The 12,694-nt window shown below is 51.4% G+C and overlaps 6 protein-coding genes across 6 annotated transcripts; 3 read left to right on the top strand and 3 right to left on the bottom strand.

Moving 5' to 3' along the window:
* Positions 1–52: 52 nt before the first annotated feature.
* Positions 53–2,353, bottom strand: M436DRAFT_79823 (thioredoxin-like protein; the record flags this gene model as incomplete). Its single annotated transcript, XM_013574404.1, has 2 exons — positions 53–400; positions 458–2,353. The coding sequence occupies 2 exons, from the start codon at positions 2,351–2,353 to the stop codon at positions 53–55; spliced, it is 2,244 nt and encodes a 747-aa protein (XP_013429858.1).
* A 385-nt stretch (positions 2,354–2,738) lies between these two features.
* On the top strand, positions 2,739–3,512 carry M436DRAFT_41668 (uncharacterized protein; the record flags this gene model as incomplete). The annotated part of the gene is made up of 2 exons (XM_013574109.1): positions 2,739–3,265; positions 3,317–3,512. 2 exons carry the CDS (start codon positions 2,739–2,741, stop codon positions 3,510–3,512), a joined length of 723 nt encoding a protein of 240 aa, XP_013429563.1.
* Positions 3,513–3,786: 274 nt separating this feature from the next.
* M436DRAFT_70905 (FAD dependent oxidoreductase) lies at positions 3,787–5,254 on the bottom strand (the record flags this gene model as incomplete). The annotated part of the gene is made up of 2 exons (XM_013574307.1): positions 3,787–3,937; positions 3,987–5,254. 2 exons carry the CDS (start codon positions 5,252–5,254, stop codon positions 3,787–3,789), a joined length of 1,419 nt encoding a protein of 472 aa, XP_013429761.1.
* Positions 5,255–5,843: 589 nt separating this feature from the next.
* Positions 5,844–7,524, top strand: M436DRAFT_41972 (major facilitator superfamily transporter; the record flags this gene model as incomplete). The annotated part of the gene is made up of 4 exons (XM_013574168.1): positions 5,844–5,977; positions 6,032–6,495; positions 6,549–6,855; positions 6,912–7,524. 4 exons carry the CDS (start codon positions 5,844–5,846, stop codon positions 7,522–7,524), a joined length of 1,518 nt encoding a protein of 505 aa, XP_013429622.1.
* A 1,811-nt stretch (positions 7,525–9,335) lies between these two features.
* M436DRAFT_70903 (NAD(P)-binding protein) lies at positions 9,336–10,283 on the top strand (the record flags this gene model as incomplete). Its single annotated transcript, XM_013574306.1, has 1 exon — positions 9,336–10,283. One exon carries the CDS (start codon positions 9,336–9,338, stop codon positions 10,281–10,283), a length of 948 nt encoding a protein of 315 aa, XP_013429760.1.
* Positions 10,284–10,792: 509 nt separating this feature from the next.
* M436DRAFT_41211 (zinc-binding protein of the histidine triad) lies at positions 10,793–11,377 on the bottom strand (the record flags this gene model as incomplete). The annotated part of the gene is made up of 1 exon (XM_013574033.1): positions 10,793–11,377. One exon carries the CDS (start codon positions 11,375–11,377, stop codon positions 10,793–10,795), a length of 585 nt encoding a protein of 194 aa, XP_013429487.1.
* Positions 11,378–12,694: the final 1,317 nt, after the last annotated feature.

The following is a 12,694-nucleotide window of genomic DNA, read 5'->3' as shown; positions in this document are numbered from 1 at the left end:
CAGGGTGATATCCTTTCGAAAAAAAAAAGTAGAAACAGAAATCTTGACCAACTCAGTCCACCTTGCCTCCTGTGGCAGCACCTCCCAGTAGCCCGTCCTTCTCGTTACCTCCTACAGTAAAGAAAGACCCTGTGTTGCCAAATGCTTTTCCTCTCCTGATGAGCCCTCTGCCCCAGATGCTGGCTCCAACAAGCAGTCCGATTACCAGCCCAAGTGTTATGAGAGGATGATGCGACATGCCACTACGCACTGTCCAAATCAAATGCCCAAAGAACGAGTTCTTGTGCTTGGGGCTGATCTTTGGTGGAGATGCCACCACTTTGGGCAGTGTCTCGAGGATGGAAACACGCGAAGGCACAATAGGGTTGCCGGTTGATGTGAGATCCCAGTAACGTTGGTTCTGAGAACACGAGTCAGTAATTGCGTCGTCGCCTCGATCAAATAACGTCAAACTTACATCTTCATCGTTGATAACCACCTTCTCTCCGTCTTTTACATCGATGCCGAATGTTGTCTTCAGCCAACGTTCCCAGAAGACACCATCAACCCAAGCAAAACCAACCTCCTTTCGGTCAATCTCGTTCATGTCAATTCTAATTTGCTTGGCTGCTCGTAGCCCCCGCTGGTCGTTACGGTCCTCGGCCTCTTCGATACGCAGTTGCTTTGCATCACGGAGCTCCTGTCTCTCGAGTTGGAAGGCCTGAATCTCCTTATCAATCCATTCAAGGGCGGCGCTCTTGAGTTCGCGTTTTGCGATGACGAAGTCCTCCTTGCGCTCCCGGCTCAGAATGGCCAGAACGACCAGTCTGTGGTCCATGATATCGCGGGCGTTCGAAGATGTCAACTCAGGCACAATAGGAAGCCAGTTGGCTTGCATCCAGCCCAAAACCTTGCGGAAGTCGCGCATATCTCTGGGAGACAGAGGTGTGTAGTAAGTCGGCTTGCCATCCCTAGACACAATCAAACGAGGCCAGGTGGAGATCTTGTATCTAGCGGCAAGAGCTGGGTCCTGGGTCTTGACCAATTTGGCGTGGCCGATCAGGCTCAGCAACAATCGCTCCAGAGCTTGGAAGTCCTCGCTAGTGGTCGCGTGATCGTAGAAGTAGAGGAAAATAACCTCTTCGTTCTCCTCGAGAGCTTCGAATGCAGCAGCGTCAACGTCAACAACACCATCACCGGCCGAGACAGCCTTGTTTGCGTAGCTAATGAGGTCACCAAGACCGCGCAGACCTTCATACTCGATACGCTCACCAGCCTGAAAGTAGATCAAGGTGGGGTAGCCCTTGACGTTGACGTCCTTACACAAACGACGCTCAACCTCGCAGTTGACCTCGCCGACGTTCAATTTGCCCTTCATGTCGCGTGCCATGGCGTGCCAGCTAGGAGCCATGGCTTGACAGTGATGGCACCAAGGTGCGTAGAACTTGATGAACCAGGGGTCGTGGGTGGTCGTAACCTTTTGTTGGAAGCTTTCGGCAGTCAGAGGGACAGAAGTCCCAGCGGGGTTGGGAGTCTCCTTTGCGATCTTGGTGGCCTTGAGCAGAGATTTGGTAGGGGTAACGGAAGTAGTAGACTTGGTGGCTTCAGCGATGGCATCTGCTTCCTTAGCAGGGCCAACGACAGCGGCACCCTTGAAGTCTGGCGAAGACGAAGCTCCAACCTTGGGAAGCTTGGGACCGTCCTTTTGTCTTGAACCGGGCTTGATGGTCTCAAGCATACTTTCGATCCACTTGGCCTCCTCTTTAATGTCCAAAGCACCAACCTTGCGGGCCACCTCTTTACCGTCCTTGAACTGAACAACGGAAGGGTAGGAGTTTACGTTGTGATCGCCACATTTTGAGCCAAAGGCGACACAGTCGAGCTTGGCAAACTTGAAATCGTAGTAGCGGGTGAAAGAATTGAGAGAGTCGGGCGAATCCTTGTTGGAGGCAGGGAGAGGGTCCGAGGTGTAGTAAAATTCGTGTAAAGTCTGCCATGTGGGTGCAAAAGCCTTGCAATGGTGGCAGTAGGGCGAGAAGAACTCAACCAGCCACGTTCCTTTTTCAATGTCCTTATCGAATGTGGTGCCGCTGAGCTCGGTGATCGGAGGGACGTCGACACCATTGAAGACAGTTCCCTTAGGACCAGCATCGGCGCCATCGGTCACAGGGGCCTTTTTCGTTTCGCCCTTGACTTCGGGATCCTTTGCAGGCGATGCTGGAGCGTCGGGGGCATCTCTTGCAGCATTCAGGGCGGCATCGCGGGCAAAGTTGGCGGGCGGAAGGGCGGGCGCATCATTCTTGACCGGAGGAGCAGCAAAGACGGAAGCGGCCAACGACAAGGCAATCAAAGGCGATAGCAATAGCGATCGCATAATGGAGGGAGGCGCACAGGCGCTCTAGGCCGGGGTAGGCGGGAGAGCAGGGAAGATTTGTAGCAGCAGGATAGATCTATCTGCTGAGCTTTGTGGGGTCACGCCAGTATCCAGAAGGAACCAAGTGTCAGGTAAAAGAGCGACAGGCAAATGCGACAGCAATGAAATGCAGGTCAGAGCATCGAAGCTTCAAAGTCAATAATAAGGAGAGACGCATGCTCCATGCTCGATGCTTAGGCCAGACTTGCGGAGGCCGCTTGGCGCTGCTCTCGACTGTTTGCGCTGTTTGCTCTCGGTGGTCAGCAATTGGCCGAGCAGCAGTTCGAATCGCGGGCGTCACTGATTGTCAATTGGAATCGACATCACACACATCCACCACGCCACAATGAGACCCTCCACCCGATTGCTCGCGCAGGCCTCGCGCTTCCTCACCCCTGGCGCCCCTACTGGTCTGACTGGTGTCTTGACCCATGCCGCCCCTCGCTCCACCCTCCTCTACCTCTACAACTCGACCCTGGACAAGCTGAAGCAGTTTCCCGAACACTCCGTCTACCGCCAATCCGTCGAGGCTCTCACCAAGCACCGTCTGTCAATCGTCGAGTCCGTCAAGCCTGAGGGTCTGGAGGAATGGCAAGCTCGCGTCAAGTCCGTCGTCGAAGCACACCCCAACGCCTTCCGCTCAATCGCTTCATCCAACAGCAAGAACGAGGTCAACATTGTCTACAACGAGACCGCTCTTAAGGGTATGCAGACTGAGGAATACGAGGATGAACCCATCCAGAAGCAGGAGCCCGAAGGCCCCAGAGTCCGTTCGCAAAAGGCCCACCAGGAGTCTTCCTTCTTGGCAGATCCCCGAGCAGACAATGAGACTATTCCTCGTATCGAGCCTGAGCCGGCTCTTTCCGCAGAGCAGTGAGTCGCTATTTCTCGCCTTCAAGACCGCCCCGCTAACCTGCTCCCTAGGGTCAACCACATCGAGCAACAGATCCAGGCTGGCCTGATTGAGGAGATTATCCTGGTCGCAGAGGCCGAGACCGCCCTCGTTGACGAAATGTACAAGAGCAAAGTCTGGGAGGACCTCGAGGAGTCGCCCAACCAGGGCCAATGGGCCTACTACGAGCGCGATACCCACACCCCCAAGACCCAGAAGCACAGCTAAATCGCTCGACTCTGCTTGTTTCCTTGTACAAAATACCAATTTACAAAGCGCTTTCCCTTGATCAATACACATCATGACTTTCCAAACTCAGCCATTGACACCTTACAAGTACAGCGCGTGCCGTGCGAAAACGAGAGGCCGGTTGACTTGAGGCTGACTGCTATTTCCTGCGCTAGAGATCTAATATGGTATCACTAATTGAGCATGGAAAAGGCAAAGGAATGCAATTTAGCGACGCCGAAATATTCTGTTCGGGTCTTGCTCATTGCCTGAGCTACCAGACACTACCCTTCTGGCCCTTGCGCACAGCCTTTACCAATCTATTCTTGCCATATTGGAAGCACTCTGGCAGTCCCGTGTCTTCCCATGATCCACCCAGCATCAGTTTGGCCAACCCCGGCGCACAAGTGAAGATTCTCGCCATTCTTGACTTTGTCAGCAGCTGTTTTCCTAGCAGGAATCACAATCACTTACCCATGTCCATTGAACCCAGCACAGATATATTGTCCTGGCAGCTCCTCGATAGCGCCCACATAAGGCACTGAATCGGGTGTCATGCCGATGATGCCTGTCCACGCGTGGTCAAGGCCTTCGCCATGACGCTCACTCTCTGCGCCATCTCTTGAAAACATGATATTGAAGCGCTTCAATGCATCATCAACAATCTCCTGGTTGAAAGCACCATCATCAAAACTTTCTCGTATCGCCAATGTTTCTGCACTGAGTTCAGGATTCGACCTAGAGACGCCGAGAACAATGGTTCCGTCGCCCTTTCGCTGGATGATTGAGTAAAAATGATGCAGGCTGTATCTGAGCGACATTGTGCTGGCAAAAGCGTTCTTAGCACTAAAGGCAGAAGTAGGTACGAGCGAATGTGCTTGTGCCCGATTTGGCGTGATGTAGCCATTGAGGTGAGGAAGCAATGCTGCAGCATAAGCATTGGTGCTGTGCACAACCTTTTGGGTCGCAATGGTTCCTCGAGGTGTTCGCACATCCCATCGATACTCTGAATGCTCCGACTCCATCACCGCGATCGCAGGACAGTGTGTCCACAGCTGTGCACCTTTGTCAATGACACTGCCTAACAGCCACTGAGCCAACTTGGCAGGATGACTAGATCCCGCAGGCCACTCATACGCAGCAACAGCCTCAGGAACCCTTGTCCTTCTCTTCGCCTCATCGCCATCATGAAACTGCACATGCGACACATCTCCACCAGCCGCTTTATACGCCTCGAAGCTCTTCGCCTCGTAGGCAGCAAACTCCGGCGTCAAACACACATCAAAGGTAGTTGTGAGATCGAAATCGCAAGGAACATTGTACTTTCGCACAAACTCATCAACAGCGTGCAACACTTTCCTCTCCTCTACAATGATTTTCTTCGCTTGCTCGGGTCCGTGGACAGCAGCGTATGCAGCATAGCCTCGAAAGGCGTCAGGGCGAACGTGGCCAGCGTTTCTGCCTGATGCTCCCGAGACTGCTTCTCTAGCTTCGAGAATGACGATTTCGTTACCGGGGACGCCGGAGGAGATTAGGGAGAAGGCTATCAAGGCGCCTGAGATTCCTGAGCCGATGATAATGTAGTCGGCTGTCTCTGGTGTAGGGTTGTTCTCGTTGGCGTTGAGATGAGGGAAACCGCGAGTTGTTCTGTGCCAGTACGATAGACATGGTGAAGGCAGAGGCAAAGAAGGCTCCAACCCGGGAGGTGTGGCAGGAGGTGTTGCAGGCTGTGCGGATGGCATCTTACCAAGCTTGGTGAACTTGGAAAGCTCGACTGCTTAGTGATAGAGGTCCAGATGATAGTTGGTTTATCTTTGACTCCGGATGTTGCTGGCATTTACTCGCTTCTCGATGTCAAGGAGTTTCTTCTACAGTCTCGTGACTCCTCAATCGGCTACAGCGGCCAACTCTTGTTCTATCAATTGCCTATCTTCTCTTGCCCGGTGGCCGAACAACTCGAAGGAAGATCTGCTGTCGATGATAAAGGTTGATTGGTGGGGATCGCACCTGCCAAGACATGCTTAACCTCCATCATGCAACAAACCCCTCTCTATTGTTACTACTCCGATACACCGATACCGCAGAAGCAACCGGCTACCACTGAGCGGAGTAACCTCGCCGGAGTGAGATGCGGTATCACAAGGATAGTCATGTCTTATCAGGATCCATGTGGCGGAGAGGATGCTTCGCCTATCACTCCTTTGCTGCAGTCTTCCAGACGGCATGGTAATGCTCTGCTCAAAAGGTTCATAACATCTCTCTGATCACTGTTGCACTTACATCCGGTGTCTTTCCTCATCATACTCGGTCACAATTACTGGCATGAACACCATGGGCTTATCATCTATATTCAGGAAGGCCAAGCCAGCTATCCACCTGGAGCATCGGTCTTCAGAAGAGAAGGCCTTGGTCCGAAGACTAGACATGTTTCTTCTGACATTCGGATGTATCAGTCAAGTCATCAAGTAATACCCGCGCTCTTAGAGGTCAAAGTATAAGAATGCTGATTCTCTTGCCAGATACTTGGATCAACAGAACATCAACAATGCATACGTCTCAGGCATGGAAGAAGACTTGAACCTCTACGGCAATGAACTCAACTACTTCACCACATACTTCAACATCGCCTACTGTCTCATGCTCATTCCCTCACAAGCAATCATGACCTACGTAAGACCCAGCTACTGGCTCACTGGTCTAGAAATCACCTGGGGCGTCATCACAGGGTTCATGGCACTGGCAAAGAGCGCAAAACATGTTTATGTACTGAGAGTCTTTCTTGGGCTGTGTGAGAGTAGTGCATGGCCTGGTATGATGACTTTGCTTATGCATTGGTATACGCCTATGGAGCTTGCGAAGAGGATGGGATTCTATCAGTCTTGTCAGACGTTGGGGTACATGATGTCTGGTGCGTTACAGGCTGCTATTATTGCTACTCTGGAAGGTAAAGGGCTGTCTGGTTGGCGATGGCTCTTTGTGATTAGTAAGTTGATTATGCTCCTATCCAGAGGTGTGCAGGTGTTGACAAATCTCCAGATGCCATCATGACTGTGGTCTGGGGTATCCTAGGATTCTTCATGCTGCCGGATGTACCCAACAATCCCAACCCTAGGGCGTTCTGGTTCAAGAAGATTGACCAGGAGCTTGCCATGGAGCGACTAGCTCGTCACGGAAGAGCTGAACCAAAGAAGTTGTCCTGGGCTGGGACCAAGCGTGCATTCTCCGGCTGGACATTGTACTTTATCGCAGCATTATACATTGCCACTGTGCACGCTCAAGGAGGCTACCAATACTTCAATCTCTTTTTGAAGTCCCTCACCAACCCGGATGGCTCAAAGCGATGGTAAGTCACCTCCGTCTTCATATCCGGAACACAACCACGCTGACACGATCACAAAGGTCCACTGAAGAAATCAACGTCATACCCATCGCGGGTGGCGGTATCGCCGTAGCCTTCGTCTGGATCTGGGCCATCCTCTCCGATACACTCCGCACCCGTCACACCCTCATCATCGCCCAATCTCTCATCGGCCTGATCCCCGCCATCACAATGACACTCTGGACACGCAACCCCTCTAGCGTACCCATCTCAGCCGCCTATGCCAGCTACTTCATCTCCCACCTCTCCTTGGGCACGGCACCACTAATCTTTTCCTGGCTATCAGAACTGATACCCCAAGATCCTGAAGCTAGATCACTGATTGTAGGCACTAGCGTGGCTGGCTACTATGCAGTGTCAGCATGGAGTGGAATTCTGATTTGGCCGGCCAAGGAAGCACCGTATTATAGATGTGGATGGCAGACTGCGTTGAGTTTGTGGCTTGTTGTCATATGCATGACTTGTGTGTTGAGGTTTGTGGATGTTAGGTATCTGATGCCGAAGAGGAAGCTGTTCGCGGAGACTTTGCATGGGGATGCGGTGCAGGAGGAGAGTGAAGATGCTGCTTCTGAGCATGGGGACGGAGATAGTTTGAAGGGCCGGGATGTTGGTGTGGCAGTCAGCAGGGTTTAGAGTACGGTCATACAAGAACAGGAGTCTTGCTTATACCTTTGACCTCCATATGTCTTGCTTCTTTGTCTGGCGGTGAGTTTAGATGTAGCAATGAGTTCCGATGCACTGGAGTTTGATAGGTATGTTTGTAGCGACCCAAACTAGCTCTTTATGGCTAGAGATATGTTTGACCGTGGGCAAACCGCGATGACAAAGACTCCATACATGCAGAGCCAGATGTGAGCTTCTCTATACAATGTTTGTCAGTTCAAGATGGCCATCTGCTCAAGCTCTTTGTCTTGCAGTCCATATAACTTCCATATCACCAGCCCTTACACCACCATCATCCCCCCATCCCAAATCACCTCAGCAGCATCCACTCCAACCCATCCCCTGCCAATGAGCAACGACGCATACATCCTCCACGTGACCGACCGCACCGAAGAAGACCACACCATGCCTCCTTCCCCTCAAGACCCTTACCCTCAACATCCCCTCGGCACCTTCATCACAATCCGCATCCTCAGTCCCAACACCGACCCACTCTCCAGCACTGAATTCGACACGACCTGGGAGTACATCCGCACCAGACAATCATTCGGCAACATCATGGCAGGAGGCCAAGGCTGGTGGTGGGAAGAAACTCAGAGATGGCTGCAACCCAAGCAATCCCCTGATGAGGTAAGTGGAGAGGGTTCGAAAGATTGAGAGTGAAGAGGTTGATTGAGCGGAATATAGATTGGATTGAAGAATGGTCATACTGTGAGGGTTGTGTTGTGCAAGGAACCAGAGGGAGAGGCGGATGTTCTTGACGTGGATTTTGAGAAGAAGAAGGAGACTGGTGTGTTGTGATGCTGTCAACCAGAAGCAAAGAGCGTCGTCGTGGCTTGGATCAAGCAACAACCTCACTTACAAGATCACACAAGCAAATCTCGTTGTCGCATGCTGTCGCAAGAAGATCCGACTACCAGGAAGTAGAGAACAACTTCTCAAAGCAAATCCTTCCTCTCTTCCACAGTCACGGTATACGCATAAAAAATTTGTGGACCTTTGGAGTCTATCACATCGCACGACCCGAGTGTTGAGCTTGCCCAAGCGAAAAGTGAGATGGGCTCTATGGCAAAGAAGAGAAACAAGACGAGCAATGGCCGCAGACAAGTGACACCAAACCCATCAGGTCTCATGTCTTGAGGGAAGCAAGCTTGCGAACATGGAGAGCTGTTTTTTTTTGTTTTGGCGGTTGTGTTTCTATTGTGAGATAGGGATGATACTCCAGCATGAAGAGAAATGATGATTAGTCCATTTGAGTCATGATGTTGACTTTACTCACCTTCGTCACACTCCTTGAACATTGAGTGAGAAACTACAAGTACGCATCTTGGTATCTACTCGACAAGCAAAGGCAACTGATGCGATAACAGCTAGCGTCTGACTTATGAGTATAGTATACGGCATGGAACGAAGTCAAACGAAAACCGAAACACATTGTACATCCTCTTGTCGAGGAGCAAATGTGCAAGTCTCCATGCTGGTTAAAGGTCAATTCTCTCCAGCTTCCACATCGAGGTTCAGAGCTCGCCCAGCCCGCACGGGATCCTGCCATTCCGGGGCCCGGCCTTGCTTCCGAGACTCCTTATATATCGGAGCTGGATGCCCATCCTATCCAACATTCTTGCTCTCGTCATCTGATTTCAAAGCTTCAAGTTGACGTTGGAAACTGTATTGTGCATATATATATAGGTAGCTCGAAAGGCAAGTCTGTTCATTCTTCTTTCTGCATCACTTCTCAATTGAAATTAATCTTGATCTCATTCTCTATTCTCTCCCAAAAGATGGCCCCCACAATCCTCGTCGTCGGCGCAACTGGCAACACAGGCAGAAAAGTTGTAGAGACACTGCCCCAGCTTATCAAGCAATCATCCTCTCTATCCAACCATCGCATCCTCTGCCTCACCCGTTCAGCATCCAGTGATGCGGCCAAGAAGCTCGCTCAAATCCCTGCTGTCGAAATCGTCGAGCAGAACTGGGTTGAAATCGACGATGCCTGGCTGAAGGAGCACAACGTCGAACGTGTTTTTGTCGCCTCCCACAATGAACCACAACAATTCGCCGAGGAAGGGCAGTTCTACGTCAATTGCTTGCATGCTGGTGTCAAGTACGCCGTTCGCATCTCGACCACACACCCCAACGTCAGACCTGACTTCAAGGCCTACTACCCTCGCACTCACTGGGCCATTGAGCAGATGCTCAGCCAGCCCGAATTCAAGGACCTGGCTTGGACATCCCTTCATCCTCAAGGCTTCATCCCCATGTTCCTGGGTTCTACTGTCGAGTTTATCAAGAACTTCCGCAAGACTGGTAAACAAGGCACCTTGTCGACAATGATCGACGCAGATGTTCCTTATGCTCTGGTTGACTCTGGCGAGGTCGGCATTGTTGCCGGTCACCTCCTTGCTCAGGAAGACGTCGCATCCCACAACAATAAGAAATATATCGTGAATGGCCCTGAAGACTTCTCTGGGAATAAGCTTGTTAAGCTGGTCGAAGAACATATTGGAACCAAGGTGGAAGAGGACAAGGTTGTTTTCAAAGACATGTCCTTCATCGAAGAAATGGCCAAAGGGCCGCATTCGAAAAATGTCATCTTGTCGATCAAACACGCTGGAGATGCCCGCGAGGATGTGACCTGTAGGGCTGCAGCCACGAGCAAGGAGATTCTCGAGTTGTACGCTCCCAGACGCACGACTGCCGAAGTTTTGGAGGAGTTGCTGTCAGAGTAGATAGAGTCCGAAAACTCGATTTTGCATTTTTCCTTCAGTGTTTCTTGACTGCCACTTCAAGCTTTGTACCGCCATCGACTGAGTCAGCTCGTGTTCTGCATGGTTGTGCTCCAAAATGCGGCTTGCGCCAGATTTTGAGAGTGGCCTATCATGTGAATGGCATCAAGAGCCAGGTTATAGCCCATGTGGCTTACCACACCGGGAGCCTTGAGAATAGCTTCCTGAAAGGCATGCGGAGGAACCTTCGCCGACACGGCGCTGTGTGATCGATGCCGATTTCTAGCATGGCGCTGTGTGAAACAGCAGAATGTACATCAGGTATGGCCCTATGCTCGGGGCTCCATGCCAAAACCAAGACCGATGGCAAGTCTCAAAAGTGGACTGTAGTTCGACTCTTCGAATAGTCAATGAATTGTTTGAAATGACGCTGTTGCAAGACAGAACAGTCGGGCTGTCTTATGCGTGGCTCGGCGTATGATATTCGGACTAGCAGGTGTTCGAAGCCTCGCTCATAGCTTGACAGTGTCCTGTTCCAGAGCGTCGACTTCATGTTTCAGAGCTTCTCGAATCTTTTGAGCCAGCACAAGCGCCTCTTCCTCGTCCAATTCTTCTCTTTGACCTCTGCCAAACATTTTCCAGCTCTTGATCTCGAACGTGTCACGCTTGGTCTTCTTAGACGGTGGTTGGCGGCCTTCGGAGTATCTGGGAATGAAGTGGAAATGTACATGAGGCACGACCTGAGCGGCACGTATCCCGTTGTTCTGCACGACATTCCAATCTTCGACATCGAGTGTCTTGGCAAGTGCCCGCGACATTAGTGGCATCCAGTATCCCAGGGCTTGGGCAGTGGGCCCGATGGGCACTTGATTGAGTTTCTCGTGATGCACGCGGGTGGTAAGCAAGACGTGTCCGGTGGTCATGGGCAGGATGTCCAGAAAGGCAAGCACATGGTCAGACGACAGAACGATAAAGGCATTGGGATCAACCAGGGATGGATCGGGATTCGAGGGTATGGGCGTATCGGGGGATGCGGGATAGGCTTCGCTGATACGACAGAATGGACAGTTGGACGGATAATGCGATTCGAGTGACATGGTCGTTGTTCCTTCCCGAGAATGCAACTGTGTGTTCGTTGCTTGATGTCGTGTGCTGAGCAACAACTTGGAAGTTGCTCTGCCAAGACTTGTTCAAGTCGTCGTCATTCACCACATGATGGTTTGCCGAGGTGATTCGGTTCCAAGTCACATCCAGCCCAAACTGTTTCAATCCACCGTTATACCACGCTGAATGGATACCTATTTGTCTGTCGTCTTATTAGTTCCTGCGGTTGAGCTTCATGCAGGATGCTGACACAACAATAGGGCTTTGTCTTTGGCCAAGATGTTACGAGATCTCAAGCCTCTCAACTCATGCCGTCGGCACGGCAGCTGAGACACCTTCCTTCCTATGGGTCCCTGCGCTCGCGCGGTAGGCCACGATTCATGTCTTCCTCTCAGTCGCTTCTTTTCGTCGATCAAGCATCCTCGAGCACTGTGCTCGATGTGTCACAGACACTCTGTCATGATATCTTTGCTTGCCAGCCAGTCTCCAACATGACTGACTTGAGCCCAAAGTCTATATTCTGAAACGCCATTTTCTAAACAGAGGCTGTTCTAATGTCGCCATACACCTGACCGTGCCGCTTTTCAGGGCCCACCTCAACCAAAGATCCCTGACCACTTTAGGGCGTGTTCAGCTCTTCGACCGTTGCTGAAAGAGATGATGTGTTTGCTTGATCCTGCCGACTCATGCTGGTGCATACGCCACTTCCATTCATCCTTTGCATGGTCAAAATGGCGGAACAAGCAAGAGGAATAGCCATGTCTCCGATGTGAGCTGAAGTCAGAGTCTGCAAGCGAACATTCACCAACTCAACCTGCAAAGAAGACCGGATTACACAGCGGCACGTCTGACGCAGCAGTGCAATGTATTGTGATTACCCGTGGCCATTGATCTACAGTCCACTGTAGAAGCTCGCTAATAACGTCTATACTCTTTACCCACAGCATGCACCGTCCACCACCAACCCGGTTGCCATTCTTCCGAACAATCAGTGCACGAACCGTTTGCCAGTCGAGCCCCGCGTACCCTACCATTCCTATCACGGTAGCATGTCGCATCGATCATGCTACATCCAATTCGATAGACAGGCCCACACTGACTGGCTCATCCTTACTGGCGTCACGTCGTGGGTCTCGTTGCGCCGTCTATCCCGTTCAAGGTAAGTCCTTCGAATGTAGATCACCTCGTGGCAGCTGAGGTGCCTGCATATGCGGCAATATGTACCCTCGTTCTTCCTTGAGGGGTTCACTTTACCTTTCTTGCCTTCTTCTTCGTTTTATCTACCTGTCGGTACTGCTCAGGAGTCGGGT

The sequence above is a fragment of the Aureobasidium namibiae genome (assembly GCF_000721765.1).
Source record: "Aureobasidium namibiae CBS 147.97 unplaced genomic scaffold scaffold_4, whole genome shotgun sequence".
NCBI classification, from domain to species: domain Eukaryota; kingdom Fungi; phylum Ascomycota; class Dothideomycetes; order Dothideales; family Saccotheciaceae; genus Aureobasidium; species Aureobasidium namibiae.
This window is presented reverse-complemented; position numbering and strand designations above follow the sequence as displayed.